Source organism: Ostrea edulis, chromosome 6 (genome assembly GCF_947568905.1).
Source record: "Ostrea edulis chromosome 6, xbOstEdul1.1, whole genome shotgun sequence".
NCBI lineage: Eukaryota > Metazoa > Mollusca > Bivalvia > Ostreida > Ostreidae > Ostrea > Ostrea edulis.
The window spans coordinates 19,957,375-19,983,533 of NC_079169.1; the positions used below are offsets into that span (position 1 = coordinate 19,957,375).

The window sequence follows — 26,159 nt, forward strand, 5'->3', positions numbered from 1 at the left end:
CTGTGAAGAGAGAATACACACCGTTAGAGATGTGGAATTCGCCCGCACCTACTGAAGAACGGCCAAAAAAGAAGAAGAAACTCAGCAGAAAGTAATGGACTGTGCTTGAACTGTTATGCTTATTGAACTGTTTTTTATGCTTATTGAACTGTTTTTATGCTTATTGAACTGTTTTGCATTGTTCTATGCTTGTACCATTGTTCTTTAATAAACATGTCAACTTAAAACCTTGTGTTATTCTTTAGATTTAATACACAGGAATACATAGGATTTCACTGGATTTTATACCGATTTTCAGAAAAATAGCAGGAACTCATTCCAGGAACTCAAAGCGAAAGTACCGCATGCTAAAATTAGACCAGCGGCCATAGGCCAGCCTATTCACCCGACATCCGACCTACAACCCCTGCTGGGGTGCACCAGTTGACCCCGTCCTAGATATTGAACCACTCCGTTGACCCCAACACCGCTTGACCAATCAAAAGCCGCCCTTGCTTGACCTCATTTGCATAAAAAGTGCACTCAGTTGAACCCCCTATCGGGAGGGGTTATACTACTGTCGTCTTATCAACTCACAGCAAATAGTTCCCTTGTAAACAAGTGATTATTTCTACAAATTAGATAAAATTTCCTAATCAGGGGTACAAAATTTAAGAAAAACAGGGGAAATGAAAAAAATCGCGCACGGAAAAAAATATTTCTTTTAAATGTATGGAACTACAATTGACTAAGTTCATTTCGATTGGTCAATTACCGGTGTGATACCTTGAACAGAAACCGCATACAATGTAACCAGATCACCTTTCGAAACCATGATTTTATTATCCTTGCCAAACGGTGCATGGTAAGTTAAACGTCTGTAATTTAACACCCCATCTCTCCGTTACAATAGTGTATAATCTACGCACATTCCTTTTCAAATGAAACAGTGATAAAATTTCGAATTAACATGAATGAGGAAGTAAAAGACGATACTGCCACAACGATTTTAAGATATATTACTATGAGTTGCTGTATATTGTATGTGCAAATAATACTCTTTTGAATGGTACTGAAACTGTCATAATGAAGTACATTCGGCAGTGTGTTATACCGCTGCTATTTGTGATTACGTGTGTTCATTCAAGCCATTTTCGGGGAGGATTGTTAACCTGGACAGCCGTGAATGAAACAGAGGTTAGATAATGTAATTTTTTTTAAACAGAATACTGCACAATGTATCTTACTGTACTAAATATATCAACTGGATTGCTTGGTCAACTATCTCCAAAATCTGAAGTTATGAAATGATTTTTTTCTCTCTCCATTACAACGTTCATTTGCGCTCTATCTGATTAGTGTATACGGAATTTAGTTTTTTCGTAAATAAAATCGGTTTATATTGGAACGTTTGCAATAGCCAAAATACACGAGTCTATTCCTATTGTAAAGGGAACTTTCTAATGTTTTATTACATGAACATATTCTTTTAGTCAGAGCCCTCGGACTGACTAATTATTGATTGATTGATTGAATATTGTTTTACGTCCCTCTCGAGAATATTTCACTCACATGGAGACGTCACCACTGCTGGTGAAGGGCTACAAAATTGAGGCCTTTGCTCGGCTCTTATTGCCATTGAGCAGTGCCACACCTGCTGCGACACGGGACCTCGGGTTTTGCGGTCTCATCCGAAGGACCGCCCCATTTAGTCACCTCTTACGACAAGCAAGGGGGTACTGAGAACCTATTCTAACCCGGATCCCCAAGGGATGACTGACTAATTATGATACGAAGATCTTGAAATGCACTCGAATGTTCAGGGAATGGGGGAAATGAGTTATCGTTCCTAGTGGAACGGCGCTACATCAAGTGATAACTTACACACCCGTGAAACAATAATGTTACACTGTTTTTAGCTGGCCTTTGGGTTAAATATGATCACAAAACAATGTCTAGTAATACATTTGACACAAGTCAAATCCTGGATTTTAATACATACATCAAACCTTAACTTCATTTAAACAATATTTCAATATGTTAATAGATTTAACTTGTGACAAATTTATTACTTGACATTGTTTTCTGATCTTATCTAACTCAAAGGTCAGCTAAAACAGTGCAACATTATTGTTTCACGAGTGTGTAAGTTATCACTTGTGTAGCAGGTCTGACGTTCGTATAGTCTGTACTTCGCGTTGTGTTTTGTTTTATTTTACTTCGAAACGACCCAACTACACTATGATTAGAAATTTGAAAATAAATTCAATAGAAATGAAAATAACATAAATAACACTTTACGGATTTATTACCAGTATGAATGTGACAAATACAACTCCTAAAGCCTAGAACTTAGCCAATAAACTATCAAGAAATTCTCCCAAAAGGTAATAATAATTTAGTAAGTAAAAAGGGGCAAAGTAGACGAACAAAACGTAATTCCAAAATAGGAAGAATGGAAGGAGAAGAGTAGCTAGCAAGGCCAGCTGTCTGTCTTCCCCGAATAGTAAGCTCCATGGCTTTATATAGCAAATTAAACAATAGAAATTGTCATTAAAGTTATTGGCTGAAAGATAAAGTGGGTGTGGTCAAATACAACGGGTGAATAATTTACATCGGGATCGAAATCCAGAAATAAAAGTAAAAGTAAAACCCAAACTACCACAGTTGATTAATTAGTGGATTATTAATGGATTAGACAACAAGAATTGCCTATATAAGCCCTCTCCATACAAGTACATGGTGAATGTCATACAGATATGTTTGATTGCATGTGTGTATAATTACAGATGAATAATAACAATGAAACTGTATGGTAACAGGAATATAAAGATTAATGATATGTTTCAAATTCTATGATAATTTACAACTTAATGTACATGTATGACTGATAAGAGTAATTTAGGTATGAATATCAAGAGTTACTATATATAAAAAGAGAAACTTATAAACAGGTTGGTTCTGTGGTATGAGAATAAGATTAATTAAACAAATCTATTTGTAGACAAGATAAATTCGTGTACAATTCTGATTTTGATTATAACTAAGATTATTGTCACCATTCAAAATGAGTTCTAAAGACAAACGTAATGGTGTTTGTAGATTATTAAAACTTTGTATCAGTATTTGTCTTTGTATACAATATTTTGGACACGTTGTTTCAGAACTATTTTGACACATGTCACAATTAGAATCTTCCTTAATCAAGAAGTGGTTAAATAAATCAGCATTAAGATTACTAGATTTATTTCGCAATTGATAATGCAGTATATTTGCTTTACGATTGCCATAGTTGTAATAAGTCTCGGGTTTAGAATATATACTTTTTATGGCACACTTAAAGACCCAACTTTAAGTTAACGCCCCCAATATTTACCTGTGTCGTGATCAATGATAAGCCGCTGGTCAATCAAACTTTTAACAATAGAGCTTAAGCTGATTGACGTTTGCAGAGACCGTGATCTACAGCTACCTGAGAAAGATGTTTTGATAACAATCATGGCTAATGATGACCGGCAGTCTTCAGATCTTGAGGAAAGCCCTAGTATACCTGAGTTTTGATAGCATTGACTCGCACCTAGAATATTTTAATTTCTAATGTCCCCTATACGATACAATTTATCACCGTATTTTCTCTCTCCGTCTTTATACATGTATTATAGATTAAACAATCAGAATCAAACAATAATAACAATAAAAAAACAAAAACAAACATAAGTTATTCTTTATTGGCGCAGCACATCAACATGTATAATGGTTATATTGCCCATGCCTAAAACTGTTACAGTAGTTTAAAAAATGCTTCTGTTTGAGATACCACATGGATTATAAATTACACAATCAGAAATCAAACAATAGTAAAAAAGCATAAATAAGTTATTGAGATATTTCTATTTATAATTTATCACGGCTTTATATTGAGAGAGAGAGAGAGAGAGAGAGAGAGAGAGAGAGAGAGAGAGAGAGAGTTATTGAGCTATTTATAATTTATCACAGTTTTATATTTATAAAGAGAGAGAGAGAGAGAAATGTGTAAAACTGTAGCAATAATATAGATGATATAATATGGCATGGCAATAGTGTTGCATACGTATGACAATAATTACTCATTTAGTCAATGATTGAGAGAAAGGGAGAGAGAGAAGGGGGGGGTAGACTAGCTATGTGTCAGCTTCTGTTTGGGATACCACCATTACGCAAACACTACAGCTACAGAAACCCTACAGACGGCCCATATTGAGGGGTATCTTGATCATTCTTCACTTGGTTGTACATGTACACAGATCTACTTGGATTTATTCATTCTCTCGAAACATGGATATTTTACCTACTACACCCACGACACCGCGAACTCCCAGGACACCAGGAAGTGCCCGGAAACGCCGGGTAATATTATATTTAGGAAATTATTTATATACGATATATAACAATTTAATTAGAAGTTTTAAAAATCAAAGGTTTAGAAATGGGCTAAACCTGTCATTTGCAATACATAAATATGACCAAGTTTGAATGTTTACGGGAAATAGAAATGCGGTATATGTAGGTAGAAATTTTAATTATTTTTTTTGTTGTTGCACAAATCAAGACACTAAGCATAATTTGTAATAACTTGAGAAATTTCCTGTGAATATCATAAAAATATACACAACAACCGATCTCTTGGCCAGGTAAATTCCAGGTAAATAACATTGACCATGGGTAAGCTCCGCCCACATTCAGTGATCCGTGGAGCAACCGTACGGTGTTTTTTTGGGGTCTTTAAAGGATGACAAAGTTGGAAGATTTCGATTATTAAAAGGTAGGTAATTCCACAACTTTATAGCTGAAGATATAAAGCTATTCGTAAATGAAGTAGTTTTCGCTAATGGAATATTAAATTTTAGAGTGTCCTGATTTCTTAAAGAATAAGAATTAGAAGGTAAAATACATGGCTGAAGTAAATCTTGAAAATATTGGGGAGCTAACCCATGAACTATTTTGCGAAATAACACACAAGTTTATATATTTTTCTTCTTGTAGCTAAGGTATCCCATCCAAGTTCGTTATATAGTTAGGCCGTTCTTGGCATACTGATTTTGACTACGGATAACTCCGTTTACCTAATCAGAATATAGGGCTCCCGGCGGGTGTGACCGGTCGACAGGTGATGCTTACTCCTCCTAGGTACCTGATCCCACCTCTGGTGTGTCCAGGGGTCCGTGTTTGCCCAACTATCTATTTTGTATTGCTTGTAGGAGTTATGAGATTGATCACTGTTCGTTATCTCCACCATTCATAATATTGATCTAGATGAATTTATCCTTAAACCTGTTATTATTCGTGCTGCTGCACATCTTCCAGTAAATAAGCATCTCTTTCCGTACAATTATCCCAATTAAAATCTGAATATTCAAGGATGGGTCAAATATAAGAAAATTAATTTTTATCAGTGAATCCCTTTTGATTGTATGCTTTAACATTCTTAGAATATTCAATTGGTTACATACTTTGGCATGAATATGACGTATATGACTGTTTTCCAGCTTCCATCATGTTGGAATCTTAATCCCAAATGAGTTTGAGTTCCAACATTTTGAATAGCTGGACCCTGTATCCCAAATTTTATCTTGGGATGACATACATTTTCCATGCTAAAATCAAAATTGACTATTTTGATGGGATTGAATTCAATTGCCCATCTATTAGATCACTGGTGTATTTTCCATAATCATTAATTATTGAATTTGCAGAGTTAACAATGTCATCATTGACTATTTCATCTGTAAAGATTCTTACAGGATTTGTTAAATTTGCAGATATGTCATTAATATATAAAAGGAATAGAAAGTGTCCTAAAACTGACCCTTGAGTGACCCCTGAATTGGTGGCTCTAGAGGTTGATGAGAAACCATCCAAAACTACTTTCTGAGTTCTACCATACAAACAATTTTCAGTCAACTTAATTAATAGTTCTGAAATACCATTACTTTGTAAAGGATACCCTTATGCCATACTCTATCGAATGCTTTTGAGATATCACAGAAGACGAAACTTCGCCGTTATCAAGGCAAGATATTATTGTATAATGTATTTCAGGTAACTTATTAGTTATAGAACCACCAGGTTTAAATCCAGATTGATATTTATCAATTATGTCATTTTCTTGAACAAATTGTGGATATGTTTAAAAATAATATTTCTAAGATTTTACATACAACTGATGTTATTGATAATGATATTGGTCGATAGTTGTTTACGTCATGTGCGCTACTTTATTTTTATAGATACATGTAGGAGTGATTTGGGCATGTTTCCAAATATTTGGAGTTGACTAGGTAAAAGGGAAGAATTAAATAATTTTGTAAGGGGATTTACTATTGAGTGAGATATATTTAAGGACCAGGGGCGATACACTATCGGGACTAGCTAGTTTTGTTACATTTAAAAGGTTTGAAGCTGATCCAGAACTTCCTGTTCTGTAATAACAAAATCACTGAAAGTGTAATTAAGTGCTGGCCCTGGTCCATGTTATGGTACATCAGGTTCATTATATAAGGTTGATACTCCAGGAAAATGCTCATGAAGTATGTTAGCTTTGTCAATAAGATGAAAATAATTTGTGTCATCTGTGGACCTTAAAGGTGGCAGTGGCTTGCTATTATATATTGTTTTATTAGGTCAAATATTTAACAATTTTCTACCATTTTTCTAGGAGGGATATATTTATCTATTTGATCTGATAATGTTTGGTTGTGTTTATCTTGGGAAATTCATAGTTCATCAAGAATTCCATTTCTTAAAAAAAGGGATACTTTTCCCAGTGAACAGGGGTTTGAGTCTGCTTTTCTATGGATGCGGTTTCTTTTCCTCGTTTACTTTCTGATGGAGTTGTTCATAAAAACTTTATCTCCGTGTCGAGTTGTTATTGTTTTTGTTAGAATATGCTTTTTTATGCTTGTTTTGATTATGTTTAAGAAATGTCCATATACCTCATTATTGTTCTGAGAGTTAAATACCTCTTCCTCTCAATTAATTAACAATGTCTAATTCATCATCAAGATCCTTATAATTAGCTCTTTTGTAATCCCTTATCTCCCTTTTATATGCATATTGTTTCGGGATATATTTTATTTGATTTCAACTCCAGTGATGTAATGAGTACTATATAATGAAGAATAGATTAAACTTTGGTTTATTAGACCTGTATTACTGGTAATGGTTAGGTCTATGTACCCATGTTTGTAGTGAATTTGGTATGCTCATGTATCAAATTTGAGAGATTAGACCTTTGTAAAAGTAACTTGAAATGAGAACTCTGAGTTGATAAAATAATGGGCAAGTTAGAATCTAAAGCCTTTTTCAATATTTGAGGAAACATTATTCCAATAGTCAACTAATGAGTTGGTTGGCTACATGTATATAGAGCACCTACAAGTAATTTTCTGTTGTTTATGGCATGTATTTTTGACCATAGAATTTCAAGACCATTGGTATACAAATCTTTACCTTCATAAAACTTAAGCTGATCAGATATGTATACAGTAACTCCACCACCATGCCTATTTCTATCATGGCGAATAGGTGGATGAAAACCTTTAATTGATAGAAGGCGAAGCCCTCTCACGGCACGAAGGACCCTATAGGTAACACGTATATACATGTTTAAAAGGAAAATTTATATAGAAAACTAATGAAAAATTAATCTACCTATCAAACTTGAAAAGTGTGGTCCAAATGGCGTCGATTCGAATACATGTGCGTGGACATGTATTTCTACATTTTGAATCTCGTGTACCCAATTTCACGTTGTTCCGAGATGTTACATAAAATTCGGAAAAGGATAAAAATATCATTTTCTTAATCATACATAGTCACTCCTCGATTAACGAGATTGTACAATGTATCCTATGATTGTGAATTTGCTTAACACCGACGCTGAATATGACGCCACTATGCACTGTTGACATCAATTGCGTTATGTTTCCCGCGTTCAATGAATAGGCGGATCAAATGTCTAAAGTTATGATGTTTTGATAGAACTCTGTCCTCACACGGTAGCTGGTAATTTTGGGATATTTTTTGTCCTGTTATAGATATAGCTTCTAATGTCAATTGAATACTTTTTGCGTCTCTTTCAAACACGGTCACGCCGTAAGACATATTAGTGAACTATTATATATGCTATTGTCAATATGGGTCTCACTAAAAGATATATAAAAAATCTGACAGTTCTGCAGTAACAACATCAAGTTTAGGAAGTAGACTGCACACATTGTTGTGTACTATTTTAAGGAACTTATTCTAGTATTGGATGCAGGGCCTGCGTTTGTTTCAATGCATCACTTACTACAGTGATATGATGATAAATATTACAATACCTACCAAGATAACTCGTGACAATAAAAAGGAGAGTTATACAAATATTACTTAGCTTCCATGGCTGATCGATACGAACCGTGTACTTAATCATTCGTATCAAAATGAAAATACAAATGTAGGTACACAGAAAACAATGACCATAGCCATGGAAGGTAAACGTGCACACAAAACCGGATGTACATAAAGTAATAATAAATACAGAACCAAATCCGTAACAACGCTAGAAAAACAAATGTACAAACAACAAAAATTAACGTATATACATGATAGACAGTAGTGGGAACAATTTTGAAGATTAGCATAATTCAAATTATGCTGACAAGCAACATAAAATAGTAGTAAATATAAAACGAAAATTAGTACATTAGCTTCATTAAGTAATGTACAGTAACTATGTTACATACGTATATATCAGTAAGCCCCGTAAAACCTGATACAGTTTTAAGGATACAAATAGATAATTCAAAACAAACAAAACAAAATGTTAATTGAAATCATGTGTACTAGAAATAGCATATGAACTAAATACTAATTGTATAATCATGCTCAATGAATTGGTATATAGATAGACATGGAAATTCCCTTGCGATACAAGCGTCTTAGCGACAAAAGATAAATAGTTACATTAACTGTTAGTTCATCTTGTTTTAATATGGAGCAGTTGTTGATGTCGTTGACTTCGGGACAATTCTTTTGTGGAGATCACCAATACTACCAATGATCACCTTTCCCTCGAACAGCGTTTTGATGATTATACGACCGTCGTAGGTCCATGTTGAATTGATCAGCTGATCCGCAAGGATTTCCTAGCTTCGTATAGCAGGTTACTTATTTGAGTAAGTGCCTCGTTGATGAAAATTTTGAACCCTTTGGCCTCGTTGGCGTTGAAGGTTCGGAAGTTACACTTATTCGCAAACACCATAGTCTTGTCTTTGTACACCCCCCCCCCCAATAAAAAACACCAAAACCTAAAAAAAAAAAAAAAAAAACAAAAAAAAAAACCCACCGGACATCAATTTTTCTATGGCGCCGAGGCGGGGCACTGTTATTGTTTTTTAATGGATCAAACCCGACGCGTCCTTCCCACTCTGTCTATCCCAATCTTGACATCTTCAGGTGCTAATGCCATTTGTTTGACCACCCTCAAAACAATCTTATCACTATCTTCACCATTTTGTCCCAAGGATTACCAGCTATTGTCAGACATTTACGTCTGGAGAACTGTTCAATGTCATCTAGACGTATTTCACGTTTATCAATTTGTGTCTACATACTGTTAATCTTGTCAGTAAATGTTTCCGAGATGAAACGAGTATGTCTTTGCCAAGTATTATATCTGCTGTTTTTCCTGTCGTTTCCTCATTTTTGAGTAGAGCTGTCTAATACCGAAAGAAATTTTTGAATGTCATCTGACGACGTGGAATTGGCCATCGATGAGTAACTTGTCTCACTAAGTCTCGCCCTTTTATTTTGTTTGTGTTTGGTCATATTTACATGTGAAAACAAGGCAAGCAAGGAATAAAGACCAGTGAATGAGATCTACTCACGCAACGCTGACCCACCATAAATAAATTTTATTACACAAAGTGTTCATACATTACATGCTGGTGTAACCTTGTGTGATCACTTCACATCACACTAGTACAGACTCAAATATGCTGGAGTAGATTTGTCCTTGTTTTTCAAATATTTTACGGAGCTTTGATTTCGATGTGCTTTCATAGCTGAAGACCTTGACCTCCTCCAATTTGCATTAAACCCACATGTACCAGCACGTTCCAATATTTGGAGTACAGGAGTGCTAACAATCTTTTTTGTGTAAAGGATGCATTAAAGGTGAAACCATTCGTCTTTCATACAATTGGGAGGATGTAGCTTGCCCTTGATAACAAATGAGGCACAACCGTATCTGCAATGGGGTCTGGGGGACCAGCGGATCCAGGATGGTGCCCTGGTTGGAAGTGGGACGTGGAAAATGGATTTTAGGAATATTGAAAACGGAAATCATACATTTTCTGCACACATTTGTTTAATTCTACTGGTGTCATGAATAACGATTTCATTCCACTATTGGAAGCGCAGTTACTAGCGTTCAAAATAGTGCAAAATGAACACACATGTAGTAAGTTGATTTAACTGCATTGCTCTCTAAAATTTTAACTGTCCAATTCAGCGATGCTTGGAGTCAGCAAATCTATCGAGAATATTTGAAATTGGAATTGTATGTTTACTGTGAAAACCCGACCAGCCTATCATCGTTCATGGTAGACCTTCTCAAGCGCTTAAGACATCTCATTGTAGAAAATGATAATCGCAAGGCAGAGAACCAAATGACATAGTAGTGTAAACCTAATTGATATAATTATTCAGGATTATTCTGTTTTGTAAAATAATTAAAATCCTGTCCCTATTTCAAGACTTCTTTTCTATTTACCTTTTTTAAAACATATGACTATTTTGTACATGAATATCTATATTAGAGCTCTCTAGAAGTCGATCTCTTTTAAGTTTATTCAACCCGAACCTCTATTGAAGCATTAATTGACATATATAACTGCTATATGTGTACCTCACTGATTGAAACCAATCTCTGTGCAGATTGCTTGATGGTAGAGAATTATTTGTTTAATGTGCCTTATTTCATAACCAGGGGCGGGTCCAGGAATTGCGGTTACGGGGGCACCACTTTATGAGGCAGAGGGTCTTGTGGCCCCCAGTGGGTCCAGGGCGAAGCTTTGGTGGGCTCCAGGATTTTACAGATTTTATAGAGCTTGAAATCTGTCTCCTATTTAAGTCATTTCTAATATTTTCTATCATTTTAAATATGGTGGTGAAATGACGCTAATTTTAAGGGTTTTTGGAAACAATTAAGTTCTCCCAATAAAGTAATTCAAGAAATCAAAAGATTTTGTCTGCAGTTTGCAAAAACTGCTCAACATTGACAAATTTTCAAAAATCTTCTTCTCAAAAGCTGCACATGTGTAAAAAAAAAACTAAATGCATGGTGATATAGAGCAGGAAGCTCTCTACCAAAATTGTAAATTTCATGATCCCCGGAGAAGGGGTTCTAACCCCAGAGCGGGACCAAACTTATTATTTAGTGTTTATGTTTAAAACACTTATTAATAAATACCATCTTCTTTAGTGCTATTGATACTATATTGAAACTTAATAGATATTTAGAAACAACAGGCAGTCGTTTACCAAAATTGTAAATTTGATGATCCCAGGGGTAGGTGTTTTGGTACCATAGTGAGGCCAAATTGGTCAGTTATTAATTGTGTGAACAATAAACATTTTTAAATTCTTCTTACATTTCGTATAAAGCATCTTTGGAACAAGAGGGTCATAAATTGTAAATTTCAGGATTTCTGGGGCCTTTGGGGAGGGGTAAAAACTGCCCAAAATTGACCAAGTTTCAAACATCTTCTTTTCAAGAACCGCACACGTGTAAGAAAACTACATGCATGGTGATAAAGAGCAGCAAGCCCTCTACAGAAAATGTAAATTTCATGATTCTTGGGATAGGGGTTCTGACCTCAGGGCGGGGCCAAACTTGTTATATAGTGTTTATGTGTAAAACACTTAAATAACATCTTCTTTAGTGCTATTGATACTAAATTGAAACTAAATGGATATTTAGAAATAACAGGTAGTCCTTTACCAAAATTGTAAATTTGATGATCCCAGGGGTAGGAGATTTGGTATCAGGGTGGGGCTAAAATGGTGAGGTATTAGATGTGTGAACAATAGACATTTTTAATTTCTTCTTAATAACTCTCATTCCAATTCTTTTCAAATTTGGTATGGAGTATCTTTGGAACAAGGGGGACATGAATTGTAAATTTCAGACAAAAACTGCCCAAAATTGACCAAATTCAAAACAAAACTCCTGATCTCAACTCCGTGTGCGAGTGGTTAGAGCATGGCGCTCAATATCACACGGCCTCTCACATCTGTCGGCGCGGGTTCGAATCCCACTCGCGCCGGTAAGTGAGAAAGTTTCCCAGTTTACTTTCGGAAGGTCGATGGTCTCTTCCCAGGTACATTGTATCTGGGTTCTCTCTCCCACCAATAAAAACTGGGCGCCACCATAAAACTGAAAAATTGTTGAGTGTGGCGGAAAACATCAATCAATCAATCAATCCTGTTCTCCAGAAAAAACTAAATGCATTAAGATGTAGAGCAGGAAGTCTTCTATCAAAATTGTGAATTTCATGATCCCTGGGGTAGGGGTTTTGACCTCAGAGTGGGTCCAAACTTAGTATATAGTATTTATGTATAAGCTTGCTGACACTGTATAAAATCTAAATGCATACTAAGGAATAGCAGAAAAAGATGTACAAAAATGGTGAATTTCACAACCCAGGGTTTTGACTCTAGGATGGGTCTAAATTAGTCATATCTTTTAATGTTTAATGTTAATACACCTATTATTTAAAGCCTATTACATTATGTTAAGCCTTTCATCAGTGGAAGGACTTTTGAGGGCACTGAAGTTGTGAGAACACATCTTGTTTTATACTTATGCTGAATGTTAAAACTTAGCTTAGATAAACTGAAACTGAAACTGTTTTTATTTGATTTAACGCTTAATTTTCCACAAAGTATTCAATGGCGTTGTACATGTATAATATAAAAAGCCGTAAAAGAATAAACAATACATCATATACATGCAAACACACTCTACATCTACTAAACTAAAAACATGTACATTAAAACTGTCTAAACAAATGTGTTTTCAATTTGGCTTTGAAAGTATGTAAAGATTTGGATGCCTTATTTCAGCTGGTAAACTGTTCCACAGTCTCAGACCAATGGTTCCGAAACTTCTATCACTGAAAGTTTTACTCGTGTTAAATGGAACAATGTAGCAACTCTCAGAAGATTGAGCGGAGAGCAACTTTTTATTTGATACCTGTTTCGTTAAAAGTTCTGCTAAATACAATGGCGCTTCGCCCACATGACAATTATATATGAAGGTCAATAATTTAAATGATATCCTAGAATCGATAGGTAACCAATGTAGGTCAATGAGAGCATCCCTAGAGCTGTCAAATTTCTTACGAGTTAATGCAAGGTGAAGATAACGAACAGTGATCAATCTCATAACTCCTACAAGCAATACAAAATAGATAGTTGGGCAAACACGGACCCCTGGACACACCAGAGGCGGGATCAGGTGCCTAGGAGGAGTAAGCATCCCCTGTTGACCGGTCACACCCGCCGTGAGCCCCATATCCTGATCAGGTAAACGGAGTTATCCGCTGTTTCGCACCCATGTTTTGGATTATTTACATTTTACATATTTCAGTCCGTGCTTTGCCGTATAAAATCACATTACAATAGTCCAAATGAGAAATTACTAACGATAAAACCAAAATTTCTGTTGCTTCCTTTGTCAAATATTTGCGAATACTTTTAATCCTAAGATAATTGATCATAGCTGTTCGGCATTTCATTTTTATATGTTCCATAAAATTGAGAGTTTCATCCAAATATACTCAGAAACATGAACAGGAATTTTTTTTCTAGATTTCATAGCCCTTGGGAGTAGTGATAATTTTACACGGGTACTCAGGTGACCGATAAGGCCTGTGGGCCTCTTGATTGATTTATTTTGATAACTAACATTCCAATTTGGTATGAAGAATCTTTGGAACAAGGTGGACATAAATTATAAATTTCAGATTCCTGCACTCCCAGGGCCTTGGGCAAAAACTACCAGAAATTGACAAATTTTCAGAAATCTTCTTTAAAACTGCACAAGTTTAAGATCAACTAAAGTCTAAATGCATAGCGATGTAGATCAGGAAGGCCTCTACCACAATTGTAAATTTCATGATCCCCAGGTTAGAGGTGTTGACCCCAGAGCGGGGTTAAATGTAGTAGATAGTGTTTATATGTAAACCATTTAATTACATGTAACATCTTCTTTAGTGTTATTGATACTAAATTGAAACTAAATGGACATTTAGAAAGAGCAGGTAGTCTTTTACCAAAATTGTAAATTTGATCATCCCCAGGGTAGGGGTTCTGACCCCAGGGTGGTGCCAAACGTAGTATATAGTATTTATGGGTAAGTTTTCTGTTACTGTATAAAATCTTAATGCATATTAAGTAATAGCAGATAAGGATGTACAACAAGAGTACCGCAAACGGTACAATATATGCCCGTGGGACAGTGAAATTCAATCTGGAAGCATATTGTGCACTCTGAATTGATACAACACACATTCTGAATAGAAAAGCCTTAAAGTGGGTCGTGGTGCACCAATCCATCTGACATGTGAACTGAGTATGTATTAAATTTTCACCGGGAGTGAGGTTGTGACAAAATGTTGGTGCAATATCTATTTATGATGATAAAAAGTCTAGGAAACCATTTGATATACTTTTAGCCCTAAAGTAGGTCATGGTGCGCCAATGAAGTTGAAATGTTAACTGATTATGTATTTCTCTGAAAGGGAGGTTGTGATTAAATTCCAGAGCAATACCTGTGACCATACCAAACAAAATCTGGAAAACTGTTTGACCTACTTCTACCCCTAAAGTACTGTGGGTCGTAGTGCGTCAATCCAGCTGAAATGTTAACTGCACCTGTCTTCATTTGAGAGGAAGGCTTTGGTTAAATATTAGGGCAATATCTGTATCCGTAAAGAAAAAAAAAGCCCGGAAAACTGTTTGACCTATTTTGTTTTTCAAAAAGTCAGTCAAAGATGGACCAATCCAGCTAAATTGCAAAGTGAACTTGTATTCCTTCGAGAGAAAGCCTATGACACTATCTCTATCCGTAATGAAAAAAAGCCCGCTAAACTGTTAGACCTATTTTTAGCTCAAAAGTAGGTCACGAATAGACCAATCCAGCTAAATTGCAAAGTGAACTTGTATTACTCAGAGAGAAAGCCTATGACTAAATATCGGGCAATATCTGTATCCATAATGAAAAACAGCCCGGAAAACTATTTGACCTACTTTTAGTCCTAATGTAGGTCACGGACGGACGGACAAATCCAGCTGAAATGCAAACTGAACTCGTAATTCTCTGAAATAAAGCTTATGTGTAAATTTCAGGGCAATATCTGTATCTGTAATGAAAAAAGTCCGGAAAACTGTTTGGCCTACTAGTAACCCTGAAGTAGGTCAAGGATGGACGAATCCAGCTGAAATGCAAACTCACTCTTACAATTATTGAGGGAAATATTGTGACCAAATTTGTACATGCATCCGTTACGGAAAAAAAGTCCAGAAAACATGATCCGGGACGGACAGACGGACAACCAGCCAGCCAGCCAGCGGGACAAACGCACGGACAGCGCTATAACCTAATACATCCCGTCTAATGACGGGCGTATAAAATTTGTGAATTTAACAACCCAGGGTTTTAACTCTAGGATGGGTCCAAATTAGTCATATATTTTAATGTTAATCCATATATTATATTATGTAAAGCCTTTCATCAGTGTATGCACTTTTGAGAACATTGACGTTTTAAGAATACACTTTGTTTTATACTGTTGCTGAACATTAGAATTTAGCTTAGATATTCAGAACGGGGATTTTTTTCTAGATTTCATATCCCTTGGGAGTAGTGATACTTTTCACTAGTACTCAGGTGACCGATAAGGTCTGTGGGTATCTTCTTTTATAAAGCTGAACTTTTATCATAGGTTACGTAATCTAAAAGGTTGAGCATCAGTAAAACGCGAGACGAAATCTAAACCAAACCACAAAGGAAGAAGGAAGAAAAATGAAATCAAGTGAAATCCAAACTAAACGAAATAAAGCTAAAGGTGATTGGTGTAAAGAAGGGGAAATCATCGCTATATTTTGATTTGATCGCAAAGGTCGGGGCTTCCTCTTTCTTCTCCTTACCTGTTAGGTTGATCAAATTATTTGACAGTTGTTCTATGGTACCTTTAGGAATCCAGAGTTTTACTATGATAAATAAAAGTGTCAAGTATTTACTGATGCAAACCACAGTTTTATGTAGTTTGTTAGGGTTTACACACATTTCTGTGGAAAATATTAATCATAGTAAAATTGGAAAATAGCCCAGACTGTCATCGGGAATACGATTAGTCCAAATACTTGGACATTTATTCTTGATTTTCATAGCAAATATCGGTATTAGTAACAATGTAACATACAAAGTAGACTTGCTCAAGTCTCTATGTTGTTTTTATTACTATTATCATTTCGTCCAAATTTTACTGTGTTTCAGAAATCTAAATATCTGCTCGCTACCATACTTAAATGTCACCAAATGTTTGGCATTATGTTCAGCATTATTAAAAGGCATTGAAGGGAGCACTGATTATTAAACATACAAAGGAATTATCGGCTTTTGTAATATTGTAACACTCAAGGGAATTTCGACACTTTAGAGGTTAACCCTGCCAAAAACAAAAACAACCCCCCCCCCAAAAAAACAACAACCAACAAATAATTCCTTTGAGTGCAACTAACCGGGACACGTATCTGAATGCTTTTATAGAATTCCAATTTGTCCGTGTGATTTAATGTTTGTTCATGCTAGCAAATGCACGAATTTCCCATACAATATCTATCAATAAATGGCAATAACGTGTTTAGTCACCCGAATGAACAGAACGAGGAAGTAAAAAACTAAGTTGCCACAACAATTTAAAGTGGCATTGCTATGAATTATTGTACATGTGCAAATGCTATGAAATAGTATGACTTTTGTCGTAACATTTATGTTTCGATAGTACTGAAGCTGTGATAATGAGGCTCGTGCGGCAGTGTGTTATACCGCTGCTATTCGTGATTACCTATGTTCATTCAAGCCATTTTCGGGGAGGTCTGTTGACATGGACAGCCGTGAACGAAACAGAGGTTAGATTATTCAAATAATCGATAATTTTTTTGTATTGATTTGAACATATTTTAGTGTATGAATATGCAAAGGGATTGGTTACAAGTTCTAGCAACTTCGAAAACCTCTCTCTGTTTTATTTTCTTGCAATACAAAAACGTAAAGCACTCAAAAGGATATTTTTGTCAACACAGTGTGTGCTAGTTCGGTGGGTGTGAATGACAAAATATTGTTGATTTGAAAAATATCATTTATTAATGTAAATGACAGATAATATGCAATGGTAAATACAATATACATGATGAAACATCACAATCAACATACATTTAAGGTACTCCGTCCCTCAGGTGCAAAAAAAAATGAAGACGTATTTTTTACCATTATTGTGAAGCTTATCTTACGTACTTGTTATTATGACAAAGAATTGATAATTATTTACCATTGTATCCAGGTGATCTTATGAGATAATTGATCATTACGTATACAGTAAATAATAGAAAACAAAAAGAGTTATCTCAGTTTCATCAAATTGTATTTCATATACTGTATGTTGACTTGTTTGCTACCTAAACAAAATATCCATTGGGTGAAAGGATTACAAAAATAAAAATAAATTGCATTGTATCCAGTAAAATATAAAAAATAATGACTGAAATCAATATGACATCAATTTTCAGAATGTAGAGTTATCTCTCTTCCATGAATTTGGACACAGCAGTAATGATAGATGTGCGCTTTGTAACCCTTGGAGACTATTGTAGTTTCTACCACTTCCTCGCTTTTGCCACCCAGCATCATAAGAGAGCACCAATCCACATTCACTGAAAACAAATTCATATCGGGTCAACATTTGACATGAAATTTATAAAATTCTATAATTTTTATTGTAAACAAGAGTGCTGCAGTATATATTTGTCTCTTTTTACCAATAATGCAATAAATTGTCCATACATTTTACATACCTGATATAAATGCATTTAAATAATTACTTATATATATTATATATCATTTACATTCAAACATCAAATCAGTAAAGGCTGTTTGACATACCCTCAGAAGTGAACGCACTGTCGCAAGCCACGGGTTTTGTCTCCATTCTATTTTCTCTATGTGGAAATAGAATAAACACAAAACATGTGGCTTGCGATGATGAAGTGAACTAATGCACAAAATTGAGTAACTATAAAATAATATAAACCTTGATTTATGTGCCTCCAATTGTAAGGCTTTTTCACAGGCATTTCTTGCCAGTCACTCTATAGCATGGACAGTCTCTCGCTCTCTCTTCTTCAAATTTCTTGGAGTAAGAATTGGTATGTTTAGTGTCGAAAAGATCTTTGAAACCCCAGCTTCTCCAATGCCTGCATAGGTTAAAGCTAGAATAAAAGATTTATATTCATATACACCATGCATGCACTTACTGCTCTATTGTACAAACACTATATTGTAGTACTTGACAACACAAGATCTCACAATCACATCTTTCACATCCAATTTCTGACACTTTACCACTGAGCCAAGAGGTAAATCTTCTTTTCTATTCTACATAGCTCTAAAACTTATTTTTGGATTTTAAACATTTCGGTTGAGCATCACTGAAGAGACATTATTTGTCGAAATGCGCAGCTGGTGCATCAAAATTGGTACCGTATGAGTTTTACACTATATATATATATATATATATATATATATATATATATATATATATATATACTAGTAGGAGTACTGGTACTTGTATACTACAAAATGCTACAACACTACTTGTACCTACGTAGCTACATATGACCAGCTTCGAAAACATCTTTTACAGATAAATTGCAAAATACACACACGTTTAAAGATTTTATAAAAATACTTACCAACAGCAAGTTTGGTGTTGATATCAAAAGGACCTTGACAATTCTGACCTATATTGTGTCGTTTACCAGTTGGAATGATCGTCAGTTCGTCGCATTTCCTGCGTTTCACATACAGTAAGCTGGCTAGTCCATAACGTCTCTCTTTCTCACGGTCAACAAGATCCAAAGGCGTGACACAGAAAGCACCCTCTTTGCAAATTAATGATCCACCAGAATTGAAAATTCAACAACTTTTCTGCCTTGGAACAGGTCAAATGTCTCTTTATTTTCATCATATTCATCTACCTGTGCTAGTGAATCTTCGCTGTTGACATCGATGAAGTCAGGGTGGTTGTTATTTTCATCGGTACATGTGCTAATGGTTGTAGTAGCAGTAGATGAGGCTTTCTTGAACCGACCTTTCTTATTTCTTTCTTGTATACAATTCCCCTCCATTTCCATTTGTTTACATAATATTATGTGAAGCTACAAGAATTTTCTTATTCTTTTTTCAAAGAAGAGTTCCCAAAAATAGAATTGCCGGAATTTATGATACGAATAAACTTTTTCCGGATTTTACGCGAGTTACAAAACCTTGCTGAGGATTGGAGTCCCTTAATATCCACAATTATATGGCCCACCAAAGATGGGGAACTTATCACCTCCTAAATTGTGACACTCCTGGGCACAATATCCCCCCCCCCCTCCACACCTGTGTTGACATAGACTTGATTTTTGTTTTTACCAAACTTGATCACCTAGACATATATACATGTATGTATATTCATTTACCATATTCTGCAAGTCAACTGATATGCAGTATATATCTTGACTGTACTCGTAACCGTACACTTTTTCAAAAATAAATTCTTTTACAATATATTTGTAATACCTTTACAAACATGCTCAACACAATTCAAATTCTAAAATGTATATACACATATCTTATTCATTAACCTCTGTCTCGCCAACCAACATTGTTTAAACTATCTATGTGGCACAATACAGACATTTAACAATTCTGTCAAAACCGTACTTGACTAATTGAGGCAACAGGGGCCCCTGTCCCCATGATGCCCCAAAATTCAAGCATCATTTGTGACCCCTGATCACAAAGTTCTTAAGTACCTAGCATCCTACCCAGTGTTTGACTTATCGAGGCAACAGAAGCCCCTATCTCCATGATGCCCCAAAAATCAAACAGCACCTATGACCCATTATCACAACGTGTTGACTACATTTTTAATAGAGGGATCCTGGTATATTTTTAAAAAGAATCTGATTGCCACCTACCCATGATTTGGATTTTGTCATCTGAGATGCCCATGTTTGCTGCCGTGCTAGCTTCACCTATCCTAAAGCTATGTGTTTTATATAAATTGGTATTATATCCTGTCCATAACAGAGAAAGCTGCAATTGCTTTTGTAAAATATTGTCTTGTAACTGGTTTTCCATCAGAAAAAAACCCAGAATAAAGGGCCCTCATGCCCCCCCCCCCCCCCCCCTAAGCTCACAATACCTCGTTAATGCTTGGACTGGACACATTTCCGCATCCTGATTACTCTCAATATACAATACTTTACATGACTTTCCTTTATAATGCTTAAAGTGTTCCATACTTATTTCGGCTGCATGGATCTTATTTTGAGCATTTACCACAAACGGAATGGACTGCCGGGAAATTTTATTTGAACTAGCTCTAGTAATTTCCCCTACTCGCAAGAAGGCGTGAAATGCTAAGAGGTACATTGCCTTGAATACAAATTGTACAAAATATGCAAAACCCAAAGGTCACACCGACTGTACTAATTTTTCCAGTATTTCTGGTGTTATTGGCAACCTTGTATCAGCCCTAGGCTTTTGCTTTCTATTCCCCTCTAAAACTTTCTTAACAACAAAGTTCTGAAAGATATCTTGAAACCAGCCATTCAATGCACATAATTTAGCATAGACAAATATGATGCTACAGTATCATAAGCCCTGTTCTTGTGCATGGAGAAGGCCATGAAAAGTATTATTTTATCTATAGCTAATGGTAAAACTGTACCTTGTGGAAAATAAATTGCTAAGACATTCATATAGCACTGAACAGTCTGGCCATAATTATCCAATGAATTTTTTGACAAAGAACTTCTAATAATATCCGTGGACAGCTGAGTCAGTGAGACTCGACCAATATTGATATATCTGCCGGATGCTGATCCATATCTGGAGCAAGCCTTTTGAACTCCTCTATCTGAAAACGAGAAAGTATATCAGCTAACATATTATTCAACCCTGGAATATGCACAGCCTCAAACTGAATATTAAACCTTAATGCCTGCACAACTAGTCTTCTAATAAGTATCATTAATTCTGAGTCCTCTGTCGTATGTTTGTTGATGCAATGTATTACTGCAGTATTGTTACGATAGAATTGAACCCATTTATTAGATAACTGGGTAGCCCAAAGCTCTAATGCTATAACAATTGGATAAAGTTCCCTAACAGATATTTGTTTCGTCAACCATTCTGATGACCATTTCCCTGCAAACCAATGGGTTCTAAATAAACCTCCAAACCCCACATCACTTGCATCTGTATACATCTGCAATGAGACAGATGTTTCAAGCTTGTGCTCTTGAATCAAGCCTTTCCCATTAAAACTATCCAAGAACAATGACCAAGTCCTTAAGTCTAGCTTTGCCTCCTTATTAAGCCCCTTCTTTCCGTTTGGTTGTTGTATGCCTCTTGTCAGATCAATTATTCTACTCAAAAATGTGCGACCTGGCAATACAACTGCACAAACATAATTCAACAGACCTATTAGAGACTGTAATTCCCTAAGTGTCACTCAATTTCTTGCCATGAACTTTTTCACCATTTCCCGACATTTTTCTAATGGCAATCTAATTTCCATTGACACTGTATCCAACTCTAACCCCATAAATACTAAGCAAGTTGTAGGTAAAACAGCCTTCTCCTGCTTAATTGGGAGACCTATCCACTCTGCCATTGTCATAAACCTATCTAATCCAACCTGGCACAACCTAGCAGGGGCAGGGGAAACAAATAGAAAATCGTCAAGAATATGTACACCATCTTGTATACCCAATTTATTCTCTGCTATCCAATGCAATGATGTGCTGAACACTTCAAACAACTGACAGGAGTAGCTCAAGCCCATAGACAAAGTTTTATCAAAATAAAAACCATCATCTAAAGCAAACCCGAGAGAGTTAAAATTATCTGGGTGTATTGGAATTAACTTATAGGCATGCTCCACATCAACTTTAGCTAGCTGACATCTTCTACCAAACTGCAGAATAAGATGACAAGCATTATGGGTTTATGACATTTTGGTCAACAGGGGATGCTTACTCCTTCTAGGCACCTGATCCCACCTCTGGTGTGTCCAGGGGTCCGTGTTTGCCCAACTATTTATTTTGTATTGCTTATAGGAGTTATGAGATTGGTCACTGTTCGTTATCTTCACCTTGCATCTACTGATTGATATTTTACAGATTTACAATCAGAGCAAATTCCATCATTCACTAAATTAGCCTCAGGTGAAGAAAGATCATGAATAATCCTGAATTCTCCTATCTGAGATTTTGGAACTAATCCCAAGGGAGATACTCTAAAAAATTTAAAGGGAGGTTCCTGGAAAGGACCTTTAACTCGACCTGTCCCAATTTCTTTCTTTCAATACATCCATTCTAACTACAGCTGATGACAATTTTTTTATTCAACCGAAACTCTTGTTTACCTTGAAAAGGAATCTTAAAGCCCTCTGTAAAACCATTAACCAAAAAACTTCACCTTATGCTTATCATACCCTGCAAGTAAACACTATAATTCATCTGACTTTATCGGGGTCACTATCTCATGTATCTTATTTTGGAAAGGGTTGTGAGGCACGAAAAGTGGACTGCTTAGTTTGGGGTTTACCCCTTTTCCTTTCTGTTGTGGATGTGTTCCCCGTTTGTTTGTTTGGACAGTGTAATCTACTGTGGTGCCCTTATAAACCTGACAGAAGTGACCATATTTGCACACTTTGTCTGAACAGCTCCCTTCATTGTTGAAAGTGAAACAATGCTTTGTTCGCACTGAGTTTGAGGTAAAACTTTAGTGCTGGGGACGAAAAGGACCCTTTTTCGTAAAGCTCGACAATCCCATAGCCATTGCTTCTGTGTGCAATTCCCCACTTACCTCCTCCCATGGCAAATGGTCTGGATCTTGTTCCCTCCACCTACGAAAAATTTCATAACTTAATGCCCCCTCCATATTTGACTTCTGAGCCAACTGAGAAATAATCTGCCCATATTTCATTAAATTAGGGGCCTGATGAGGGTGTCTTTGACAATAAATACCAGCATATTTATAGAAGGCATCCTGCCACTGTGTTAAATTGCTTATCTGTTTTCCTGTTTTATTTCTAACAAATTGCAATCTTCCTCTTCTGCAATGTAGTTAAATTTCTCTTCAGATTTCTTGTGTTTTAACAATTCGCTAAAATCGACATACTTATTCGACACAATATCTGCACGTAACTCAGGATATACTCCCAATGAAATTGGGCGAGCTAGCCCATAATTTACTGCTAACGCCCTACTTTCTGTGGTTTGACTAGTGACAGGTGCAATATTACCTAACAGTTCTTGTGCAATACTAAGATTTGGGGACTTATTCGCTCCTTCATTGGCACCATTTCCATCACCCACATTCTGCGCGGCAGCCTCGTCAGTGGTACTTCCAGTGGCAGGACTGTTCTCCGATAGATTAGGCTGAGTACTTGAGTTGTTCTGTTGTAGTATTCCATCCGGCAACATACCACTGTTCTGTAGGACTGAAACAACAGTCTGTGTAATAACCGGGATGGCTGCTGTTAACATCTGTGTCATCGACTCAGTAGTCAGGTTCTGGTTGCCCACATAATTTGGAACAGGTGTGTCTCCATGTTCATTGGTCACTTGTGTAGTTGTGTGTATCTGTTCAGGTTCTGTACCTTGCCCTACGCCTAGAGTCGGTCTACTGTGAGTGTCTGAGGCAACTCGCGTCCGACCTCTTGCTTTGTCACGTAGGGTTCTTCCTACGGACGTTGACTGTGTTGCGCTCCTCCTGGGTGTTGCGCTTCTCCCACGAGACTCTCCCACCTTCCTCCGCTTTGGACGTGAAGTGGCCTGTTTCATAACCTGTTTTCAACTGAAAAATTCAATTCATTATTCCTTTGCCTCAGAGAGTTTATAATTGTTTACATACAATATAACAACAATGTGTTGTCAGACTCTCATACATAGTTCTACTGATTTAACCAGATACATAAAATGTGAAATGTCAGCTTATATCTGGTAATTATATTTCACTCTGTCTTAATATATACCATGAGAAACAAGGTGTTCCTTATAAACACATCAGTTCCATTTGAACTGAATATCAGTTACCCTATTCCAGTTCCATATGAACTGAAATATGTTGAATGCCCAGTTCCATATGAAATGTTCAACTGTTCCATTTGCACATATACTTATCAAATTCAGGGTTCCATTGAACCACAAGTTTCATATGAACATCTTTTTAATATCTGCATCAAACCAAATTCCATTTGAACTGGCAGACGAATTCCATAGGTGAATTGGCTAAATTGTCATACACTCTATAAGTAATCTCAATACAGCATTATAAGACCAATTCCATATGAACTGGTTATTACAAAAATTACTGATTTAATGTATTATTATCCATCCAGTAATGAACCATCTGTGAAGTATAACATTGTGTTATCTATCATATAATTATTTTTTTTAAAAGCCCATCATTCTCAAAAATACATCATGTCATACTTAACTTAATTGTGTCGTATAGCTGTCAGGATGGCCCCTCTAATGTTCCGAAAATATTTTGGCATGCCAAACTGCCAATTGAAGTGTACCCCGTCTACATAATTACTATCCATAGATTTCTTAGCCACTTTGATTTTCCAGTATGTTATGGAACTGCTTGGTGCGCGAGACAATTCTGCCTTTAGTAACTTGTTTGCCTCTCTCACGTTCTCATTGTATTGCGAAGGTTGTACCACACGAGTTACTTCCCTTGGCAACAGTTGACACACAAACACTTGTTTGAAGTTATATCGCACTTTCCACACCTGTGCCATCGCATTGAGTTTAAAAAACACTTCCTGGGGTGTAATATCTAGGGAGTCCCTATCATTCCCCTCAATCTGAATTATCAGGCATTTGGGCGACGCTTCCACAGTGTTTATGAATGAAGTCAATTTCTTCACATCCCTTGAATTTGTAATGTTTCCCCCGCTTATCCCATACAAGTGTGTTTTAACATTTACATTATTCAAGTTAAAAGTTTTTGAGCTCAGGTTTGCTCTGCATATAGGATCGTAAACATTTGACGTGGGAACTTCCAATGACTACAACACTCATGCCGATTTCCTCGGTAATATCGAATTAATGTGTACCTACATCAGGCCCAGGTTAACACTGGTTAGCATTCGATAACACTCAAATAGGTACACTCAAATATATGCAACACAAATTGACTTACATGTGCTTTGGCTATAGCCCCTAATGATCTTCAGAAATTTTGTTTACTCTGGACTTGTCCAGCCATTAATTTTAGCAATTTCTAGAATGCGCCAATATGCGCCCTCTATATGCAAAGTTGCGTAACTCAACAATAACAATTATCTCCCCTTGTGCTAAACATGAATAGTACAAGAGAGATAACGCTAATAAGATATACAGTCTACTCCGAATATAATGAACTTCAGGGGACTGACCTGAATTTTTCATTATATCCAAAGTTCAATATAACCAATGCTGAACTACACAAATATTGCTACTGGGGGATTTATTTCAACTTCAATATAACAGATAGTTCAATATAACCGACTTCAATATAAGTGGAGTGGGCTTTTCAAACCTATAGTTTGCCAAAAATTAGTTTATTTCATAAACTCTATCTAATAGATATTACCAAAAAAAAAAAAAAAAAAAAAAAACCATGCGTGAAAAACATCAACCCCCCCCCCCCCCCCACAGGAAATAGAATGTTTAACCTGGGGAACTATCTCTTTTCATGATAATTCTTATTTTATATAATCTGGTTAATGTGTTTCTGTTAGTTGAATTAAATACTTAATTAT

The 26,159-nt window shown here is 36.0% G+C and overlaps 1 protein-coding gene across 7 annotated transcripts in view; it reads left to right on the plus strand.

The window, feature by feature from the left end:
• The first annotated feature begins 930 nt into the window (after positions 1-930).
• The window catches only part of LOC125645869 (neurogenic locus notch homolog protein 1-like), a 132,422-nt gene continuing 107,193 nt past the window's right edge, over positions 931-26,159 (plus strand). For 2 of the 7 annotated variants that reach the window (XR_008796237.1, XM_056141782.1), the window contains exon 1: positions 16,970-17,199. Coding sequence is in view for 1 of the 7 variants with exons in the window: in XM_056141782.1 (XP_055997757.1) it covers positions 17,089-17,199 (111 nt within the window). In the remaining 6 variants the exon portion in view is untranslated. Of the gene's footprint in view, positions 1,177-16,967; positions 17,200-26,159 lie in introns of those variants that run through there. The other 5 variants (XR_008796239.1, XR_008796240.1, XR_008796238.1 and 2 more) reach the window with 4 other exon arrangements.